The sequence below is a fragment of the Antrostomus carolinensis genome, unplaced genomic scaffold (assembly GCF_000700745.2).
Source record: "Antrostomus carolinensis isolate BGI_N321 unplaced genomic scaffold, ASM70074v2 scaffold11660, whole genome shotgun sequence".
Lineage (NCBI taxonomy): Eukaryota > Metazoa > Chordata > Aves > Caprimulgiformes > Caprimulgidae > Antrostomus > Antrostomus carolinensis.
In genome coordinates this window covers 1-23,233 of record NW_010290589.1, presented here as the reverse complement: position 1 = coordinate 23,233, position 23,233 = coordinate 1, and the positions used below count along the sequence as shown (strand labels likewise).

The 23,233-nt window shown below is 40.2% G+C and overlaps 1 protein-coding gene across 1 annotated transcript in view; it reads right to left on the bottom strand.

Annotated features, from left to right (window-relative positions):
* Positions 1–22,963, bottom strand: part of DOCK5 (dedicator of cytokinesis 5) — a gene marked incomplete at its 5' end in the record, with an annotated part of 28,602 nt that extends 5,639 nt beyond the window's left edge. Inside the window, 22 exon segments of the mRNA XM_010173725.1 lie at positions 475–649; positions 1,439–1,605; positions 1,716–1,853; positions 2,654–2,737; positions 4,817–4,993; positions 5,450–5,530; positions 6,259–6,343; positions 6,548–6,629; positions 9,032–9,173; positions 10,473–10,577; positions 11,375–11,464; positions 12,246–12,365; positions 13,251–13,341; positions 13,454–13,494; positions 14,047–14,203; positions 14,746–14,831; positions 16,456–16,610; positions 17,127–17,185; positions 18,227–18,327; positions 18,876–18,954; positions 20,023–20,117; positions 22,865–22,963. Of these exon segments, the coding sequence (XP_010172027.1) occupies positions 475–649; positions 1,439–1,605; positions 1,716–1,853; positions 2,654–2,737; positions 4,817–4,993; positions 5,450–5,530; positions 6,259–6,343; positions 6,548–6,629; positions 9,032–9,173; positions 10,473–10,577; positions 11,375–11,464; positions 12,246–12,365; positions 13,251–13,341; positions 13,454–13,494; positions 14,047–14,203; positions 14,746–14,831; positions 16,456–16,610; positions 17,127–17,185; positions 18,227–18,327; positions 18,876–18,954; positions 20,023–20,117; positions 22,865–22,963 (2,409 nt within the window).
* Between the last annotated feature and the right edge of the window lie 270 nt (positions 22,964–23,233).

The following is a 23,233-nucleotide window of genomic DNA, read 5'->3' as shown; positions in this document are numbered from 1 at the left end:
ACCTAACTACTAGACCATCTTTTTTTCAACTCCCCAATCTATCAAACTGATCTCCACTTTGCAATACATTTGATTTGTGCAGTGATGTTGACTGACAGCAGCTGAACATCTGGCTTGCCAGCTGGATTTTTGAGTGGGCTAGCAGTTATCTGCTTGCTCCAACAAAAACAGAACAATTCTACATGGTGCTGAGTGCATCGTGCAGTCCTCCACTCCTACAAGAAATGAGGGCACTGAGCATCTACGTGGAACATCAGTGCCTTGTGCTTCCAGCTTGTACCTTAGGCCAAACTGCAGTTTGGTCTGTGACACAAGTTTTCCAAATAAAAAAGCAAGAATGACTCAGATGACCAAGGCTTTTGGTATTTGAACCCCTCCCTCTATTTAGTGAAGTTCCCAATGACAAGCATGGCTGAAAGCAATGGAAACACTAAAATCTCCTGCTGTGGATTTTATTATTGACTTTTTTTTTACCATTTTGGAAGTCAGTTCCGTTTCTGGCTCCTTCTCTACAATAACCTGAGACTTGCTAATACTCCAGTCCTTCCGTTTGAGTTTGCTAATCCGGTTATCATCATCTTTCATGGGCAGTTCCTCAGCTCTGGAAGCTGTTGATATTCTTCTCTCCAAGAGAGGCTCCAGAATAGATCTGTGGCCCACAACAAAAGAGTGAAAAAATACGAAAAATTAGTCCATTTAAAGCACTGTCTGTTAAAAAGCTCTGATCTCTTAGTTCACAGAAGAGATTATTGTGAAAAACTGAGTTAGGGCCATGGAACTTTCAGTGAGATTTGTGCTTCTAAGTTACCCTAGCAATTTTGAGTACCATGCCTTATGTACATGGTAAAGTGTGATGTGCTTGCAGAGGGAGCTAGATCTGCATTTTATGCTGAACCCTTACACCACATCTGCTGTGTGACCTTGAGCAACTCACCTAGACTCCTTGGTTGTCACAGATGCAAACTAGATGTACAGAGAAGTAACATCAGAAAATGTTTCCACTTATGGCAGCTCCTTTTAATGCCACGTATGTAGCTGCAAACAGGTAGGTGGAACAAGTACCACATGACTATGCACCTCTGCAGACCACATCAAAGTGAATTACCTTGTAGTATCTTACACCTCTGTTTTCCAGCATTCCTGGGACACAGAAGTACTGTGCATCTGGAATACAGTGCCTCCAGCCCTCTTCAGTACCATGTAGATAACTGGGACTTCCAGAGACACGATTCAATTGGATTCAATTCCCAGAACAAACCCTACCTGTACTTCAAACTCCCTGTCTGTGTAACGGAAAAACATCATCAGTCTCCGTTTACAGTTTTAAATGCGTAGGCATTACTAGTGTGTATGGAATAAATCTTCATTTTAAGAATAACTAATTCCATGAAGGCATATCCCCACTCTTGTAAATCATGTGTAAAGGCTGATTACGAACCCATCTGAACCCGGTCTGGAGGAAGTGCTATCAGATGATGTGGAAGACGTAGAGACCACAGAAGACGCCACGGATGTGACAGAGAGCCGTCTCAGTGTGGAAGACATGATATAGGGCAACACGACAGAGCCCGACCTGCTCTGTTTCCTTTCAGTGAGGGAGGGAGGCTGCAGACAAACACACTTGTGATGAATCATGTCCCACTAACTCACTCAAGTGGGAAAGGGGAGAGGTGTGTTTCTTTAATGCAAAACAATAAACAACCAGGTATGCTTACCAAAGTTATCACACCATACTGCTTCTCCACCTTCTTCTTCAGCTCCTTGAAACAGGCTGTCAGTCTGTCATGCAGAGGCTTCAGCTGTTCTGTCAGCTTCTCACCATGGATCCTAATCCCTTCTGCCAACAACGGCATCTGAAAGGAGGAAGAAAATTAAGCTACAAAAGGACAAATCAGCCTTCCTGTTCCAGGAAGGAATTTTCTATCCGTGTTACACATCTCAGATACAACCAAAGGACTTAAATCAACACAATTAAAGTTTGCAAAGGCAAAAAAAGCAATTGTACAGTAAGGAAGCTCAGCTACTGACTCATAACTTGTCACACTGTAGTAACTTGACTGTTTGAACACCATGTGTTCAAAAAATACCAACGCTTTCCCCATCTATACCTATGGTTCCTTCCCTCCTCAGACTCCATGTTCTGCTTCGGAAAACACAGCATGTTAAATGTTGGGAGTATCACTTCTTAGCCCCCCCACAGCTGTATGACTGTGAGGCAGCCTTAACTGGGCTCTGTTGTGTGGAAATAGGTAAAAACTGGTCTGCAGGGATGGCATTTGCATTACAAAAAAAACTAGGGCAATTTTTCATTGCTAGGCAGGTCAAAATAGACAACTTCCAATGGTCAGACTGACAGAACGTTAGGTCTGATGATTTCATTAAAAGTTAACAGATATTTGTTACACTCATGAGGGAAAAATCTTCTCCATGTTGGCAAATATTCCAGGATAACATTTCAGAGCAACAGGAGGTACATGGCACAGTCTAAGCCACAATTTTAGAATATGACAGTTTCCTCAAAATAAAAACCAACTGTCCACATATTCAAATTGTTCTTCTAGTATTTATCTGCATTCTCTTCGTCCAAAACTATGATGCTGGAAAAACATCTGCATTCACACACAGTGCTTCCACTTCTTTCCCAATATGATACCTGTAGAGCAATTAGTTGCTTAAGCAGTTCAATTTTATCTTGATCTTCAGGATGTTCTTGAAGATATTTCTCTGTGAAAAAGGCCTGAAAGCAAAAGGAAAAGATAAAGACACTGCGTTGCTTTCACAGCAAACTCCTGAGTGAAAGGTCCCTGTACTTTAAAAGCAATTAATTAGCATGATTCCTCATAGCAAAGTTTGTTTTTAATATATCCCTGACACAAAGCTGAGGGACAAAGAACCATTTGTTGACAACTGTGAAAAGGGACTTTTTTTGTAAAACAAACAAACAAAAACCACCCAAATTCTACGTTTTTTCCAGTGAAACACTGATATGTAAAAAAGTTATTTCATAGCAAGGGTTTTCTTCGATTCCGATTCCATTCTTATAAAATAGTATTGATTTGAATAATCAAAGCTACGTTCCTTGTCACTCAAATGTGAGTAGCAGATCCAGTCCCTGAGTTCTGACTTCAAGAAGTCTCCTTCATTGCTAGCGTTCGGTGACCTACAGGACACGACATGCAAACAACCTCAGCTGCAGCGAGGTGAACAGGGTATCTCCTGCCTGCAATTTCCTTCAGCTCTATGATTTAAGCCCTTAAGTACAACATTTTCACATGGGGCTTGTTATGAAGCTTCAGTACAAATAAAAGACCATGCTGAGGGTTTGACTCACAGTTTGATTCAACAAAGCACCTTTAGTCTACACTTCTTGTGTGTTTACCTTTCATCAACAGAATCTGGTATCAGTTTAAAATTGAACAAACACAAGTACACTTTCCTAGACTGAAGCCTTAAAATTGTGCCAATTCACATTATGTGCTGCAGTGTATTGTATGAAATGTATCACAATTTCTACTCAGAAGAAATTTATTTTTTCTTTTTCCTAGATAAAATCCCTAATAATTTTTCATTTGGTTTTAAAACGCCTCTCTGATCTATTTCAGCCTCTGCATATTTTTCTTAGTTCTGTATTCCATTAACTGGACTCTATGTACAAGTGTTTATAGGCTGAGTGGTATGACTCTGGAAAAGGCTGATGTCAGGAGGAGGTTAGCCTGTGGAAGGACTGCCGGGTAGGTCCCACTGGATTTGTCTTGAAAGTGTTTAATTATTGTAAGAAGAAAAGCGCATGTTAAAAATGCAGACTCTGGCTTTTGGCTACAATGAAACAATTAAAACTCAAGATTTTAGCCGCCCACAAAAGCCAAATGTTCTGTACTGATCTTCAGTTGAAATAGGAAAATATGAACCAGAAATGAGTATTTCCAGATGTGGTTACAGATACTTTGTGTTTCCTAGTTTTAACTGCTTTCCCACTTTTGTAATTTTAAACTTTATGTCAACCTTAATTCATAAAATGGGAGGATTTAGGGCCAAATTCAGCCCTGGCAAAGTATGTGACTCCTCTGGAACCAGCAGAGTTAGACCTCAGATAAATCAGACCCTCTCCCATTTAACTTTTGCACGTCATTTCATGTGACTGGAACACATTTGAGAAGAATTAAATGTGTTCTAACACCATCCATTCATTATAGAAATCAGCAATGTATTTTGTGCTGGGAACACCATCATTAGATATTGGGAATAAACAGCTTAAGTTAAACATCACAATAAAAGAACAACATACGCTGTTCAACTGAAGTCAACTGAATAAACCTGGAGGAAACAGTGTTTTTTTTCCTGAAATAGATGATCTTTGCTGCAAGACTCCACAGACTATCTGCTGGAAAGAGAAATCCTCATTTGCTTTACCATTCTATATTAATACAATGGAGAAATGTCAGCTCTTTTGATTTTCTTTGTTACCTTTGCACCCATCACTGGGCTGACCAAGCATCTCAATGACCCCACAAGGTAGGACCATGTTATTATCACCACTGTAAAAATGAGCTGGATCACTCATCTCTGTGGCAATGCACAGCACTAAAACTAAACACTAAAAATATGGGGTTTTCCACCTTCCAGTCTAGTGGAAATCTCTTATCTTTGTTCTTTTCTCCTCTTCTTTGAGCTCTGAACAGGCAGATACAGCTACAGAAAGCACTCAAAGTTGTTTGAGTAACAACTGAAAACTGAGCTTGAACCTCCCCTGTTTTAATTCAGGTCTTCAACATTGCAGAGGTCACCAGACTGAGCTACAGATAAACATGAAAAAGACCTTTTCATAGTTGGTATATCCGCCCATGACCGCTGGGTCCACAATCCCATTCAGGAGCATAGAGAGAGGATGTACAGGAAGACTCCGGTCCCAGACATGCTGTTGGACAATGTTGCTAATTTTCTCATTGGTTAGCTCCATCGTTTCAATGGCATTCTCCAAGGGGCTGATCTCTTCCTGATGGAAAGAAGAATCAGAATAAACCTTCACTCACCTCCATGGATTATGAAGTTAAGTAACTCCTTGTATATGAACAGCAGACCAACAGTTTCCAGCAGAGGATTTTGGACCCCCTGCGCTAACTCTCTTGATGTTCAGAGATGAATGCAAGAATGATCTTATACCTTAACCTGAAGGAACAACAGTTTAGGACTTGGCTGCTCACTGTGGAGCATGTTACAGAACTAACCACTCTCCCAAGCATTATACAGTCAACGCAGAACTTTGCTGCCTTGGCTAGAGGCATAAAAAGATAAGCACAGCAAAGATGATACATATTCACTTTCATCTGAAGGAGAAGTTATTGGTGTGCCATATCCAACAGTGGAACAACTAGTAGTTCTAACTGTTGCAAGACTCTTTACTCCATGAAAGATTGCAGGAGATGAGACCCAGCACATATGCAGAACTCACCGTTGTAACCTGTTTGACTTCAAACCACTTGAGGATGCCTGGAAATGAATATTTTTAGGTTGTCCTTTCTATCCACATATTCTAGTTAGAAAAGGAAAAAATTCCAAGATGTAAATAAAATATTGGTCTTGCAATTTAATTCTCTTCTGCAGTACAGCATGGAACCAGGCTTCCAGCACTAGCTGGCAGGACTTACACAATGACTGTCACCTTCAACAACTGGGAAGCAACCCAGTGTTTCTGGCAATAAATACCACCTCTACTGTTTAAATGGTACCAACATTAGCAGCAGGAGGCTGTTATCCTCCATGTGGGTCACTATTAGCAGGACAGCAATTATGGCATATTTAGCCAGAGTTATATGCATCATGCCCAACCACTACACATGAGCATGACTCACAGGTAGCAAGGAAACATGCTACACTACACCACAGCTCACTATCTGCTGCAAATCTTAAAAGCTTGCCTGAAGTTGAACTGATCCTTCATGGTTAGAGATTGGCCTCCTTAAGGATGTCCACATCATTCACAATCTACCAGACACACAGCTGCACTCTATAGGAAGCTGCACAATATTCATGGTTCCTAGATCATGGATTTTGAGCACCACAACTACAGCTATGGAGCCCCTGACATTATCTCATTGGCTTTATGTAAAGATTGCAATGCAAAGTGCAGCCCTTCGCTTCTCCTACATTTTAACAGAAAAACTCCATTGCAACAGGTGGAGGAAAAAAAAAAAATAGTGATAGTGCTGTTCAAAATGCCACCAACAAAATAAATAAATGCATCAAAAGCAAAGGACTCACAGCAAACTCGTTGTCTGGATCTTTTTCTCCTTTCCTGACTGGTCGGGAGTGGGTGAACTGCTGTACCTCGTTTGCTCTGTAGTAGCTAGAAAGCAGCAGAGTAAATGGTGAGATTTCCCACCTCTCAACCTCCTGACATAAATGTTCTTCTGTTTCCTCTCAAAAACAACCAAGTTTAAACTGGACTGTGAAACAAATTCACACGAGATGCAAAGGTACTCCACCTTGTGCCTAGCCTGGTTAAGAAAAATACAGAGGAAATATTGAGAGGAAAAGGAAAAGAAATTACTTTAAGATCTGTTCAGGAACAGGTTTGTCTTTATAATTAGGTGGCAGGTTCATCACAGGCTTCACAATAAAGCACTGCACATCTGAGCAGCTACAGTTAAGGATGAAAAACTATGAATCCTTTTGGGAAAACAGAAGAAGGATAGAAATACCCTTCTTGTTTTCATCAAATGTCAGACTTCTCACCAACCCCCTGTGCTTCTGTTGTGTTTGAAGAAAAATACTTAGGAGCTTATCAACCATCACAGGCATTATATTGCTTCTTGTAGTTTGGATGCTACTCATGAACTAAAAGCCCCAAATGGTAAGGGCTGAACGAGTACTTCCAACTATTGGAATTCCCTGGTGAAAAGCTTGGGAAGCCTGAGTGCTACTGATTTCTGCTTTGGGGAGAGGAAAACAAGGTTCTGCACCAGGTTCTGTAACGGATGTGTCTGTGTCTTCTCTCCCCTCCACCACCCCACGGTTATTTGTCAGATTATTCCAGTACAGTGAAGCTGCCCCTCCCTCCCAATTCTTTGATCAGTTAAGCTAACTGAAGCAAGCAGGCTGTTTTTAATCAGTTAACATCTATTTCAACTTCAGCTTTTGCACCTGTGAACCACAATAGAAATTTAAGAAAAAAAGTTAGTGTCCCCAAGCACAACACCTTACAATGTTGTTCCTCCAGAGTTCTGTTTTAAAGACTGTATTAAAGGCTTTACAGAAGTCAAAATCTGTATGGAAAAGTAAAGTATAAAAATTCGACCCATATGAATAGATTATTCCTGTGAATCACCTGCCAATTGCACTCTGCAGCAGCAATGTTTTACTGGTGGGTAGGGTAGCCCCATACATCCTTTGTTTAACTGAGGGCAGTTCTACACAGTATTTTCAAAGCAAAGGCAAGGTCATTCTGCCTGCAATCAAGAGCCAGCTGGAGAGTAGCCAAATCTGAACCCAAAACCACATAGCCACATTAGATCAAGCTCTGAGCCCAAGCTAATATATTCTGTCTCTCAGGAGAGCTTATTAACTTGGGCTTCATGCCATGCTAAGCACGCTATATAGCTTTGAGTTCAGAACTAGGGGAAGTCTACCCTGTTCTGGTGGAAGTCTACCCTGTTTAACTGTGTAGGCATTCCCTGAGACTGAACAGCTCACTTAGTATCTCCAACAGACTATTAGGAAACAACCAAAGGAAGAACAAGGCATTTTATCATCAAAGAGCAAGGAAACCAGATTCTCAGCAAAAGTAAAAAAGCCTGAGACAAAGGAGGTTAAAAAAGCATGAAAGTAAAACAAACTACAGAACCACCAACCCCTGCCTAACACAACAGTGATTTGGGTACTCAAACTCCTCATCTTTTCAGAAGGTGTTTGTAAGAGTCCGAGAAGAACCTGTACTAAATCCAAGCTATGCAGCTGCTCCCCTTTATAACGAGGCTATGCCAAAGACCCGGAACCAAACACCCCCAAACTTTTGGAAGAGTTCAGATCTGGATCCAAATTTTGCAGTTCAGGTTCATTTTGAGCCAAAAACATTAGAACAAACACAAACAGATGCAAAGGAAGTAGCTGAAACAAAGCAGCAATAGAAGAGGCATTTTTTGATACCAAGTTTGGTCTTGAATGAATTTTAATTTCCTATGTGGATTTAGTGCTTGGCAGGCTCATTGCAAGGGAAGCATCTGGTATCACTGCTTGAGTTGTGCCTTTGTACACAGACCAAAATGGACCATCAGATTCTCTAGTCTGGCCTGTGTAACACTGGTCTGTATAACGCAGCCTAGAAGCCTATTAACTTGTTTTCACTGATGTACATCTCCAGGAGCACACCTGCTGTTGACTGGAAGTCAAAAACAAGAATCTGAAGCATCTTCACTAGGTTGCACTTGGTCATGGTCACAATTAAGAGGATCTTAAGCCGAGTGGTGTGCTGTGTCACACAGTTTGGAGATCCACCAGCATAAAGAATAAAAATAAAAAAAGAAGGGATGTTCACCCAATAACTTTTATCAACATAAATAATCACTTCACACTTTTTACAAAGTGACTTCTAGAGAGAAAAAAGAAACCAACCCAGCCACTTCATAAATACTAGTTAGCTGCAAGCAGGAAGAGAATATACTTCCACTTTCTTCATATCCCGCTTTCACTGCCTGTATTTTCCCTCTTTCACTTAGAAATACCAAACTGGATCACACATCTACTACAGCAGTCAGCACCACCTGCTTGAGAAGGCAACACAAAGACATCCTGACCTGCAACCTGTTAAGGTTTCATCCTATCAGCAACAAACTCTGACAATATCAAGCTGTCTCTCTTTTTCAATATGTTTAAGTTGACTACTGCAGTTCTGGATAATCTTATTTTCATGCCCAGTGCCTGTCTTCAAAGTCCCCCTGGAGAAGTTTCTGGCTTTTTATTGTTGTTCACCAATTCTGTTATTCTAGGAAAGAGGCAGCTCTTGAACGTGACAAAATATATTAGAACCAAAAGATACACTGTTTTGGAGAAGACTTGATCTCTTCTCCTGGAGGGGCAGTGCTGGTCATCTTCTCAGCACTAGGAAACTGGGTCAATAGCTTCAGGTTGAAGTCCTCCCTTCGTTCATACTCTTTGCCACGGTAGATAAAAATTTTATTCTGTGGGTAGCAGAAGAAAAAGAGAATTAACACTAAAAAACAGGAATGAGAAAGAGCTTTCCAAACATACACAGAGTAGTCTCACAGATCTAGTTCATATCAAGGGTTGTCTCCTAGCTTAACAGAAAGTCAGAACACATGAGAGAAGAAACACAGGCTGGAGTGACAACACAGCAACTTTCAGGAGCGAGGCCCTGCAATGGCATCCTCATATTTGTCTAGAAAAGTCACTGTTCCACATACAAGTGTTACTGAACATGTTTATGCTTTCCAGCACTCTAAGAAATCACACATTCAACACATGAAGTCTCACTGATTTTAAGTAAGAGAACATGTGTCCCAAAAAGTTCTTTAATGCAGGGAACTGCATGCTCCTTGCCAGACCACTTACGGTGTGAGTTAACCGAGGGATGTCTCTATGCACAAGGACACGAGTTTTACCTCTCTTCCATTCCTGACTCTCTTCAGCTACCATTAACAAAATGGCCAGCTATGGCAGTTTTCCACTACAGACTTAACAGTAGATTATGCCCAATTATTTTTCCAAACTGGCCACAAAGCAGTGGTGGTTTCTGGAAGAGATGGATTCATAAACATGACCTGGAGGTAAAAGCTGCCTATGCCATCCAGTTCCACAGTCCTAAGTTAACATTTTTCTTTTTTATTAAGCTTGGCTTCTATTTAAGGCCAGCAACTTCAAACAACTGAAAATATAAATGTTCCTTAATTTTAAATAATAGTTGGGAATATTTTCTAGTATGCTGCACCCTGCCCATCTGACTCACTTTGGCTAGATTCTGGTATTATAGCTAGCACAGATCCAGCAATGCTTAGCAGCAATCTCAAACAGGAAGCATCTTTGCAATTTAATTCTTCTGCGTGGGACAGACTCTCAATAATGTGCTTGAGCACTGAAATGATCCATGTCCTGAAAATTAGGTTGTTTCAGGCTGAAAAGCAATGGGATAAATTCCTTACAAGCTAAACATTTTCTAAGGGCAACCATCATATTTCTGAGGAAGTGTACAGGGCACAAATACAAAAGGTAGATTCTGTTTAAGTCCATATAAGAACATTGTGACACACTAACTTTATTAAATCTGTTAACACAAAAAATCTAGTCTCTTACTTGTCTCTTTTTAAATGCTGAAATGTTTTGAAATACTTAAGGGATTTAGATCTCTCAGTGTCATTCAAAGGAAAATGAGTTTAGCACCTGAATTTTCTTGGAAGCTCTGCAAAAGTTGTGAGTTTTAGGGTACTCACCACTCCAGAATATGAGTGCTAAAGAATTCTTACCCGGAGGAAAGAGGGGAAACCCTGCCCATAGTATCCAACAGCAAAGTACTCTGGTTGAGGTCTCATTGCCTTCATAATATTCTCATAAAAAGTAGCTCGTTTTTTCTGAAAAAAGAAAAAGTCACCAGCATTTTCAGCTTGGAGTATTGAAGGACATTGCCAGACCGCAGCTCACACTCCCAGTGACAATTCCTGATCTATTAGTTCTCCCCTACAGAATTCTTTTTACAATTCTTTTTTTGATACAGTATCTCATACTTATCCATTTACTTGGTTAAATATTTGGTTTGTAAGGGCCAGAATCAACTTAATTTCCTGCTTTGCAGAAATGAGAACAATGCCATGTTTTTTAGGATTCCAGAAGGATACTTGAAATCCCTGACTATTGCAACACAAATTAAAAATAAATATGTTCTGAAACTGAGCAGATACAAATGGTGACAAATGTCAGAGAACTGGCAGAAATAAAACTGGGCAGATGATTCTCATACAAAAGAACATAAAGACCATCTGGTTACATCTTTAACCACTAAAACCCATAATTCAGAACCAAGATGATTCTATAGTTCTGTGTTCATCCACGGTAGTTTTATCACAGAAAAACTGAGGTGATGAGATTTATGGAGCCTGAAAGTACACCATGCAAATGTTACCTTTTCTGATCAACACTAAGAATGCTAAACATCTGCACACAATATTGCCATGCTAATTACAAGGTCAAAACCACACACTTTAAAAAATAAAAATTATGAAAACATTCCTCTAATATTAAGCTTTACAAAACCACAGGGGTTATGTTGGTTTGTTTGTCTTTAACATGGATGTATTTTGGGCTTATCCTACTCAACAATATTAATTTAAGCAGTCAGCAGCCTGCTGAAAATGGAGGGAATAAATCTTACCAGGAGATTACCAAGTCCCTCATAATCAAAGACCTTGTTTTCATACATGTCAGCCAACTCTTTGCTCAGTTGAATGGCTTTTTCCCACATCTCCATGGAGGGTGAAGGAAGGCAGGTGGGGGAAGAAGAGCAACAAGCAAAATAAAAGACTCAGTTAAAAGCACTCATTACCACAGATAGGTAAACAAAAACTTGAGCTGATTTTAATTCAGGCAACACTTTAATGCACTGCCAGCTTTCCTTTAGACTTCACGCTGTACATTTTTTTGCAATAATAGTCACACAGCTCTTTCTCTTCTGATTTGTAGATCTGAAAGTGATTTACAAAGCAAGGTTTCTATTGTTCCTCCTGATAGGGAAAACTGAGGCAGAAAGAGGTGTCATGTCTAAAGAGCAAAAGAGAGAAGCCCAAGTGGTCTCCTCCTACATTAATACTTCATCCTCTGCATCAGGCTTCCTGGGGTTTGTCTCATTTAGCCCTGGTAGAACCATCTATCCAAAGCACAACTAATACAAGTTCAGTATCAGCCAGATAAGCCTGACAAAAGCTATTATCCAGAAACCGAAAGGAAAACACCCATAGTTTTCTCATCTATGCAGCACCTTGAACAGGGTTAGTTTTTCAGATGCTCTTTGACTAGGAAACAGAACAATTCAAATATTACTAACACGAATACATGGCCTGCTCGTGCCAGAACTGTAGTGTCTATTAAAAAGCCAGGCCTAAGCATCAAAGGCTTGTTATGGAATCACGTCTGCTTTCAACACAAGTTGTTTTAACAACTTCTGTCAGCTGTATTCACCCAGTGGCTGTGAACTGTATTACCAACTGTTTACCAGTGAACTGTAAGAACACTACAGAGACACTCACTTTGCCCCTGTCAAAGAAGGAGATAATTTCTTGGTAGAGTTTTTCCTTGAGTTCCTGTTGTGAGTAGACGTAGTAGCTGTCCCTCTGCAGGAGATGAGGGACACACGGCTTCTCGGACCACTAGTACAGAGGGAAAAAGGCAAAGTTGAAAGAACTGGAACATTTTCAGATTAACAAATCCTTACAGTGGATAGATTCACCTTCTGCAGTGATGCACTGACGACAAATCCATCATCAATGCAAAGAGAGAGTGACATAAACTGAGCTGGCTGGCTAGTGTAAACTAGGAATGCACATACAAACACTGCACCTCAGCAGCATGGTTAGAATAACAAGTGGCCAGCACGCACCAACTTCTTAAACCACTCCAGACAGCTGCTCAGTTAAACTCACTCCACATATAAACAGCCAGAAAGCTTCAGTTATGTGCAAATTTTTCTACAATGAAAGTTTGTTTCAAATCGGTTTGAGAATTCATCTGAACTTGTCCAATTTCTTTAGTCATATTTAAAAATCATGTTAAAATTTTAATACAAGTTTAGTTATATCTGCAGAACTGGTGTGATTTTTGGCTTAAGGTCTTATGCTGAGACACTAAGTGAATGTGTATGCTTTATTAATCTGTGGAAGAAAAAGAGGTTGATTTAAACCCAAATTAAGATGGTGTAGGCTAATGCATTTTGCACTGCTCACAGAAGTGGAAAAAACTGTACTACGACCCTAAACATGGACATTTTCTCCCAGCTGACTATAGCACCCTGTTTTACCACAAGTATGTAACAGATTTATGCTAATAATATTTTTGCTTTCATTCAATTTAGCTGCTGTGCAATTTGCAAAATTGTGATGCTTCTTAATGACCACCAGAACCTAGGTAATCCAAAGTCACATTCAAAAAATTAAAAAAATACTTTTAAAAAATGAATTGTTTATTCTGAGCTGTATGCACTTCATTTAAAACTCATACCCTAACACTGGAATCTAAAACTGGCTTTAGTGTAATACCTGGAGCAGCTCTGCATGGAGGAGGAGAGTGTATGCTGCCTCTGTGAAGTTCTCACAGTCTGTGTGCAGGTCTCGGAGTTTATATAGATACCTAAAAAAACAAAAAGCAATTGTTAATTGATGTGAAGGACTCCTGTATCAGTGTACATAATAACAAGAGAAATACAGGCTTCTGTACAGGTTTATGGAGGGAAACAGCCTACCTGATATAAATGTCCTCTCGTTTCTTCTCCTTATAAAAATTCTGCCAAGAATAGAAAAGAAGTCAAACTCCTACAATGTGAAGTGCCATGGATTTGCATCATCATGTCCAGACAAGTAACTTAAGCACCAGTTCTAGATATTTCAAAGATCTTTGCTGTCATTTTTCCTACTTAGGTGCATATAATCCCTGCAACTATCCCTTTAACGTAAGGTGGGGTTACTATCACATCTAGAAATGAGATAAGTCAGAGAGAGAAAGTGACTGGTCCCAAGTTATGCAGGCTCTTTGCAGTGAAACAGGGACTTAAGCCCTCATTTCCCAAACTATCAGCTAGCCATATTTCCTGCCTATATTTTAGGGCTTCAGATTACCATGTAGACAAGGACCAGCTGTGTGACTTGATTTTGGACTGTACATCTTTCTACATTTTGTAGCTGTCAATAGCTAGGAGCCTGATTTAGACCCATCATTAACCAGAAATGGCATAAAGAATTACTTAAAATCCTACAAAAAAAAAAAAAAATCCTTCAGAATCCACAAAAGCCAGGTCAGTAAGGAAGCACCCACATCCAAATCCAGCCTTGCCCATACCAGCACGTTGACAGTGCAGCTCATGCGGTTCTCCTTGCTTTCATCGTGCATGATTGTCCTGTAGTCCAGCAGGTTCTCTAGCAGGCTGCTGACCAGCAAAGCAAACACTTCTCCAGAAGTAGAGAGATATTTATGCTTCCGACAGTGCTCCAGGAGGCTGCAGATGTACCCAGAGAGACAGAAGGGAATACTCAGTTACAGTTCTCAGTGCTGGTAAGTAGAACTTCAGGGTAAATTACCTCAACAGCCGCTCAGCTAACAGTCCAACACGTTTCCTGCACACTCACAGTACAGAACAGCTCACCACACTCACTGACCTGAGATACCCAAGTCAGGCAGGTCAAGGCCTGCCTTGTTCATCAAAAACACAGGTTCTGCTCTTGGTGCTAAAAGAAGGCTCTGATTTTGTTTTAACTCTGAGCCTGCTGTTCCCAAGCTTTTTACTTACAACCCCCTTGCCAGTTTGGCACCTGCCTCTAGGCTTTCATCTCCAAGTTCAGGGTAGTAGTGCAAGTTGCTGCTCCAGAATAAAATAATCATTTTAAGGCAATCAGTCTCAGAATATCCACATAGCATTGAGATCACTGTCAACTGCTCTGTTTCCCTATTCACTGGAGTAATGAATTAGGGTTTCTTTGTTTTAGAAAAATAGCCATTTAAGCTGTAAAAAAGAGCCTCCATGTTCTTTATAAAACTTACAGTTTCTCCAGCAAAATCTTGTACTGTTCATCCCCTCGGCCACCCTCCACTTCCTGGTCCAGCTTGGTGATCAACTCATTTTCAAACTGAAAAGGCAAAAAAAAGCACAATGAAATAGATAGCAGCTCTGAACAGCGTGGTCTGAACATTACTAATCCTGGTGGCTGATGTTTCTGAACTGCCTCACCATCAGATGCTGGCTTCACAAGGATGCTTTCATTGTTGGAGCAGAATAAAAATGGTAAGAAGCCAAGATAAGAAGACTGGAGCAAGGAAATACAAGGCCTCCCTCTCTCATCTTACAGTCACTGGAAAGTCATGCTCTGTGGTAATGCTTTCCCTTCTCCCCCATCCATTACCAGTTCAGTTTTGCTAGGATGGAGAAGCATCTTAGCAGCCAGGTTACATTTGATAGTGGTCATTCATTCACCCTGAAGAAACTGAACTATTAGCATCAGTTAAGGGCAAGTCATGACTCTCTGCTGATCACAATCACTTGTGACTACTAATTAAAGCCTCTTCTCATGCTGCAGGAACCAAGTCCTATGTGACTGCCTAGCCATGAGGATATGCCCTGTCACATGCAAGCAGGTCAAGTACGTAAGACTCAGTTACAACCGTATCTAGCATATAAATACCACTGGAATGGAAAATCCACACCACACACACCCTGTTCCCTCCCACTGATTCCAAAAAACCCTGAGACCCTGGAGCTAACAGCATCAAAGACTGATGACCCCAAGGGAAGAGAGATCCTGTATGCACACTGAATCTGGGGTCTAAGCTGGTGTGAGGATGGTGCTTAGGGAGATGCACATCACATTTGACAACAGTCTGAAGTGCCAAGGTGGCTGCCTTTTGGATGGATGGCTCCTGCCTATCTCCAGGGAGAAGACTCTCTACAGTGTACCCACAGTGTCCCCTGCCTGCCAGTTGAGATGTTAGTGCCTGATATTCCCAGAGGAAGGCTGGAAGAATAAGTCCTTAGAAAACACAGTGAAAACTTCACCTCAGGGCAAAAGCAAAGATCCTTTTTCCTTCCTTACCTTCCAGTGCTTTCTCAGTAGCAATAAAAGGTAACCTCTGGAGAAATTAGCACAGGGCTGCAACTCAGGGATCTGGGTCCTGTTCCCTGCTCTGCCCTTTTACTTGTCTAGCCTCAAGCAAATCATGTCTGTCCTTTGTATCACTGTTCTCCTTTCCATAATGGTGGCATCAGTATTTACAAATGTGTTGTCAAGTTTGAAGTTAACGAGGGATTAGTCAGTATGTAAACAGCTATATAATCCCAACACTTGACTGTCCAGCAATTTTCTTCATGGTAACTTACATATACAGCCAAAAATTCACCTTGGAGGAATTTATATTATAAACTTAACTAGGCAGTACTTTGTAGAGTACCCTCTTAGAGTCTCCAAACTGCTTCACAATTGAGATGTGGGTATTCACACATCTGCAAATGCAGAAAGATATGAAAACAGAGGAGCTCATTAATTGTCAAAGTCATGCAAAGGTACAGTCAGAGAAAGAACTGAAGTGTTCTTACTACTACAAAAAACTTAACAATACGTTCCCAAAGTGTTTGGCATAACGCTTGCTTTGGGGGGCGGGGGGGGTTAATTTGTTTTGTTTTTGTTTAAACGTTCCCTTCTCCTACTTGCCCAATGCATACTGTGGAACATCTGCACTGAAGATACCAGGCTCTCTTACCATATGGAAGTTTCTGTTCCCACTGAAGTTAAACTCACACTGCATCATATCAAAGAAGATGGGAATGGTAGCTTTCCGTAGCTCAGGCTCTGGAACCAGGGTGACCTCCAGGATTGGGCCTACCATTGCTGGAATGAATTTTATTTTGTGGGGTCCTGCAAGAAAGTCAAAGTCAGATACATCCTAATGGAACATGGCTGTTTGAAGGCAGGATTTGGATATCCAAATATTTAAACACGTTATTCATAAAAAGTAAAATCCCTAAAACACAGACATTCTGCTTAGAATGCATATTCTATGTGGATAATGGATACTTAAGGTAGAATTCACATGGTACAGTTCCAAAATTCATGAATAGTCCAAGAAAATAATTGAAATGAATTGCATGCATGTTGCAAATCACAAAGGCTCTCTGGAAAATTCTGCTCATCCTTCATACGGTAAAACATCCTTTATAAAGAATCTAAGAAAGTATCCCAGCAGCTGACATGAGAAAAGATCAGCTTTTGCAAGCTATTCACAGAAAAAGGAAAAGAGATTTTGTGTCCTGAAACAGATGAACCTTAAGTGTGTTTCCCCACATTAAACATGAGCAGTTTTTATAAAGAAATAAGGCATTTGAAACCCAGCTTGAGAGTTGGAATAAAGATAATTCTTTAGCTGGAACTCACCCAGATTATACCACATATCCCTTATTTTGAAGCCAATTTCTTTCCTCATGTCCCCATACCTAGAAAGAAAAAGATGGAAAAGGTCTATACGTTGCAATTACCTTTGCAAGTTGATGACGAAATTTAATGGCAAAGCCACAAAACCCATTACCCTCTCCTTAAAAAAAACCTACCACACATAAACCTGAATATGCTGGGCACTTATACCAAAGGGTCTCACAGGCTGTCTTCCCCACTAAGGGTCCAAGAAGTTCCTCAGTATTACATACCTATTGTTAGATGTTCACCTCATCTTTTTTCTTCCTTACCCTGCCCAGCAACAATGCTCAATGCATAGAGGAAGAGAATGGCCACATGCCATTATGGCAGGAGACTGCAGACTCCCTGACTGCAGAGTGAAGCTGCAGTCCTGCTGCTTCATGCAATTCTACCAAAATTCTGTTGTATTTGGTGTTTTTCCCTAAAGCTTTAACTGTTGACATTAAGAGAATGGAAGAACATTTAACTACCAGGCTCGTTAAAGTCCTCATTATTGCTGAAAAAAAGATGGCAAACTAACTATGCATGCCCTAACAAAATCAAGATCTACAAAGATATTTAGGCACTTGACTCCAGCTAAATGCAGAAGTAAAAGCTGTTCAGTGTCTTTGTGAATTTTGCCAAGTTCCTAAAAATTACTACTTTTGGGTTGATGAATGTCTCTGAAGTGCTCTGGCTTTCAAAACAGAAAAAGCAAAGAGGGGACTAAAAAGTTGCAGGGCTTTTAGGATTCTTGCTTACCTACCCTACACAATGGCTGAAGAGCTGTGTAAGGTGCTGCTCTGGGAACTGTGGCAAGCCTGTTACAGACCTTACAGTGGCAAGAATATTTGGCAAGGTGCTTAACTTCTGGATCTGTCTGACCAGACTTAAGACATCCACAATGTAAAGACCTGACGTCTGTCCTAGTCATCCTTCCTCCCTTTATCATCATTCATTAATCAAGCACTTCCATGGCATGTTTCATCTCATTCTAAGATTGTAAGAAGTATGTCTGGAACAATACAAATGAAGTTTCTTAAAAGCAAAAAGACCTGGCAACTTTTTAAGTGTAAACTCACTTCTTGATAATTTTGTTACGTTTGGCTTGTGAGAAGGTCTCCAGCTGGAGGGATTCATGAGTGAGAAAGGCCACTGCCAAATGGAAATAGTTATTCCAGAGCTGTGGAAGAGAAACAAGTCTAAAATAAAAGAAGACAAAAGAAAAGCAACAACCAGCACAACTGAGCTACACAGCCCCAAATGCTGTAGTCTCCCAGGTAAGTGTTAACGAGGAAGAGTAGCACCAGTGAGCTGGCAGATGAGTCTGTGTTCTCAGCCAGGGCTGGCAAGCCAGAAGCATACAGCAACTTAAAATTTCTCACTCTTTTTAGCTTGTACTTTCCAACTAAAGGAAGTGGCAGTGGATACACCCAGACAGCATTTTGTTCCCAACTAGTCAAGCACAAATCAGCTGTAGTCAGCACGCTGCTCAACCTGGCCTTGTAAAGCCTGCAGCAGTGCTATTTGCTTGCAACTCACTGCTGCACTAACCACAGTTCTGCAGTTCAGAACTGCTTTGCACTCTGCTGCCTTTCTATAAAAGAATATGGACATTTTCCACAGCCATGCTCCATATCAACAAATCTGTTAGCAATGGGATTTGTTTGTTCTTCCTGTCTTTCAGGACTGAGGTCCACAAAAAAAATCCAGAAGCAATGGAACTGTTACCTGGAGTTCAAAATTTGCTTGATCCAGAAAGAAACGGTTGAGTACAGAGCTAAATTGGTTCACCGCCCGGAGGAAAACCCTGGAAGAGATAAAAACACCAAATAAAAGGTGGCTCTTGAAAAAAACATTGCAGTTCTGGGTTTACAACTCCTATATGTAAAGTCAGGAAACAAGAACAGATGCTCCCAAACAAGACAGGTATTCCTTTGTAACGCAATTTCACTTCTTTCCCAGTAGAGTGACATTCAGGGAAAGTTTTTCCTCTGTTTCTAAGCAAAAGAAATCTTGACTGGAGACAGATGAAAAACATTTTGGGGTCATCCAATCTCTTTGACAGTGCAGTGTCATTCTAGATAGCAGCTTCTCCGAAGTTTAGCCTACCCTCACCAGGGAAGCATTAAAGTAACTTGCCTCTTTCATCTCCTCCTCCACACTGCACCCCTCAAACAGAGTGAAGCTACACTGTCCATTTTGAAGGTGACTTGCATGACTCTGCCACGCAAGCAGAAGTTACATGCTTGTGGTTTCTTCATTCTGTCCCCAGTTCTGTTGATAACACCTGTGGGAACACTGAACTCACAGGCGTACAGGACCTGCTGTGTTGTGGATACCAGGTTCTGGCCATGCTTTGCTACTTAGCAAAACAGACAGATAGCAAGCCAAAATCATTCAAATTTTACAGACTTGGCAGGACAGACTGACTCCCACAAAGCCAAACAAAGTCCATAGCAGAGGACAGAAGTGAACCTGGGTAGTTCTAGTTTACAGGCTGGCTTGCTAAACCCTAGACCCCACTTATGTCCAACAGTAGCTTTATGTTTGCCATGTGATTCCCCCAGAACTGAAACCAAAAAGACTTCTCTGATTTATGTTGCACTCTCCAGCAGGTAAGTGACTGAATGAAAGATGGCAAGGTTTTGATTGTGTACCTTTGGGCAAGAGAAGAAAGATTTCCAGTTCTGTCAACAGAATTGTGTAGGCACTACAATTTACTGAAATTTTATTTAAATCACTCTGAAACTGTAGAAGAAAATAAGCCTATGTAACTCCAGTGATTTGCAAGCCTGCTTGTGTGAGTCACCTTCCTTTCAGAACTAGAAAGGCTCTGAAACAGCAACAAGACTTAAAAATAGCAGCAGCTATATACCTGCTCTGCATCATATTCATGACCATCCAGTCAGGTGCATAGACATTTTTTCCAATCAGATCCTTAAACATAATGAATGTTTCCATCAGGAAGTCCTGTTGGAAAAATGAAAACCACAGCCCATGAGGTTGAATATGGTAGTCTTTCATCTGCATCAAAATATAGGGAAATGCAAATGTTTGCAACTGCATTGATTAATGACTGCATTGATTAGCAATCAATACACTGTACCTCCTAAGAAGGATCTCTTATTGTGTGAGTATATTCCAATAACTAAATTATTTCTGACATCTCATCCATTCAGTTACAGAAGGAGAAATAATTCCACAGAACATGTTGATCTGTTTAATTAAATCTGTCTTTACTGTTTTGAATTAAGCTGTGTTGTAGGGAGTTCTGGTGCACGAGCTGGATTAAAAAGCAAAACCAATATTCAAGGATTTGTTTGTAAATATCTGAATGATCACAGTGTAACAGCTCTATGCAGTATCTTCTGTAAAGATGGAAATTATAATGTATTTTCACTTCCTAAATTAGTTAAGTCGCTTCTGGTCCAGTTTAAGAAGGATAGTTAAACAGAGATACTGGACATGGCATCAGACACATGGTTTAGAATATTATTGTAGGAAAGATACTTATTGCACAAACACTAAACTGCTCCAAACAAAGCTATGTCACACCTTAAGTCTTAGGTAAAGCAAGGTGGAATTGCAGAATAAAAAAAAAAAGAAAAGGAGAAAAAAAAAGAAGAGTGATGAGCAAAATGAGGTAAAGAATGTTTATCTCTATATTGTGGTCTCTGCAGATATAAATGCTACCTACAAGCATGTCAATGGATTCTATTCTCCATAAAGACAGCACATTAGCATTCAAAAGTGAGAGGGACACAAAGAAGGTCACATGAGAAACTGCCACCTTGCAAAGATCACCAGCAAAAGAAAAAAACCCACCAAAGTGTTTTGCTGAACAGCTTGCTCTGAAGAATTGGCAAGCAACATCGATGCAGGGAAAGAAATGGGCATTTGCTGCTGCCTCAGTAGAAAACCTTTAGGCATTATTAAATCAGAGCTTGATGGAAAGGTTTGGACTTGACACAGGGCACCTTGAAGATATGAATTAACTTATAGCAGTGTCAAGCCAACCAAGTAATGATGCAATGCCAGGGCTGAAAATACCTAAATAAATAAAAAACTAACAATAAAAAAACCTAAAAACAACTATTGCAGTAAAACAAAATGCAGTGTTCTGTCGGTATTAAGAACTACGACACCACCACAAACCTGGGCTTGCTTCTGTAGAGCTAAGGATTTGTAAAAATTAGATTAAAATATGGTTATTTTTGATTAGTATCTGTTTAAATGATACATGGGTAGTTTTAATGATTACATAATTTACTCTCTTGATATGCCTTCATGTAGAAGCTTTACATATACACACAGAAACACAAGAGATATTCTATTTGAGTCAGAAGATGCAGAACTATATGGTAAAACAAGACATCTTCCACTTGAAAGCTGAGCTTCAATCTGAAGTTTACATTTCAGGAAAGCTTTTAAGCACCTGTTTAACCCTACCTTGAAGTTAAGTTACAATGGTCTCCTACTACCTCAACTGCTCTTCAGGAAAAGAAAAAACAATACTGAATTGAGGCACATTCAAAATTTGTTTCCATTCTGCCTTGAACCCACCTTTTCCTGACATCCATCAGATTTCTCTTCCTCGCACCCTTCTTCCTCATACACAGTATTTCTACACAACCCTGCTGAAAACCTTTTCACTCATTTACTTGATGAACACTAGTAGAATTCCTGAACCTACTTGATTCTGGTTTTGCTTCCTTACAAAAAAATTATTTGGGTAATATAAAAAACAATTCTAAAACTGGATGATGAGTGCTCTCTATAGACAACACAGCCTTGCAGATGCAGAAGTGACAGAAATGTGTGTGTCCTGTAGGTGGCTATGTTGCTCAAGAGATTGCAAGCAATTCCAACTGCACAGCAAAAGAGATATCACCTGGCCATCCAAAATTGATTACAAACACCTTTTTGTGGTTTTTGATCTAGCTCTTACAAGAACACAACTGCAGGCTCTCCCCTAGACAGTATTTAAATAAGTAAACACTTCTAAGTTGCAAAACAAGGAGTATGGGGACAAAAAAAAGCCAGAACAGCTGCTGTGTCATGCTTCAGAGACTTGCATAAATACTGGTTTTGGTTTTGACTTGTTCTGAGCAGTTTGGTGAAAAATATGGACAGAGCTGTAACTCTAAGTGCCTCAGAAAAAAAATAACCAAAAACCAAACAAACCCACAACATACTGTTTCACCTGGTTTCATACTGAAAGTCTTTGAGGATGTGAATTCTACACAGTTTTTAACATGGAGGGATGTATTTGCATTGCTGCCCACTAAAGCAAGACTAAAGCATTTAACTAAACTCTAGAGGAGGGAAAAGAATTAGAAAGAAGTAGATAAAGAGAACAGGATCACAAAGTGACGGAGCAAGAGCAAAAGAGGAGAAAATGCTTTTCCTTTTAATCTTCATTCACTCTTCTGGTTCCTGACTTTTTATTTGCATGGACTTAAACAGTCATTAAACATGTTTTCACTCAATGCTACAAATGCAATTCTTGGGGTCTACTGAGTCAGCAACATCCACTCTGTACACAACAGCAGGGGTGGTGTGAATGTATCCCCAGTGGCTGTGGCATTAGGTGCCCGTAAGTCATTGCTGATGAATGCAGCACAGTCACTCCAAATGGAATACAGTAATGTGAAATGACCTGAAGCAGAGTGTAATTCTTTATGGACTGAACTAATCCCCCAGCCAAGCTGACTTACAATAATGTCCTGCCTGGTTTTGAAAGTATTGATGTAATGGTTGTAATGGAAATCATCCATCTGCCTCAGGATGGCTGTCATGCAGGCCACAAAAATACCCTAGAACAGGAAAAACAAAACATTTGATTATTTTCCTGTATTACGCACTGTCAGTTCCAAATGTTGCATATGCTTTCAGAGTTCTGCCTAATCAAATACCACTGATCACAATCCTGCTCATCTGTGTGACTGTTTAGTCCTCTACCCCAAATGAGTCAAGATTCCCTAAATTTCAACTGTGAAGTTTGGGTATGGCTTGCTTTCTTCCCAGGCATCATAGTTTGCAAGGAAAACATATCCTCAAAACAATGGATAATATATATATAATAT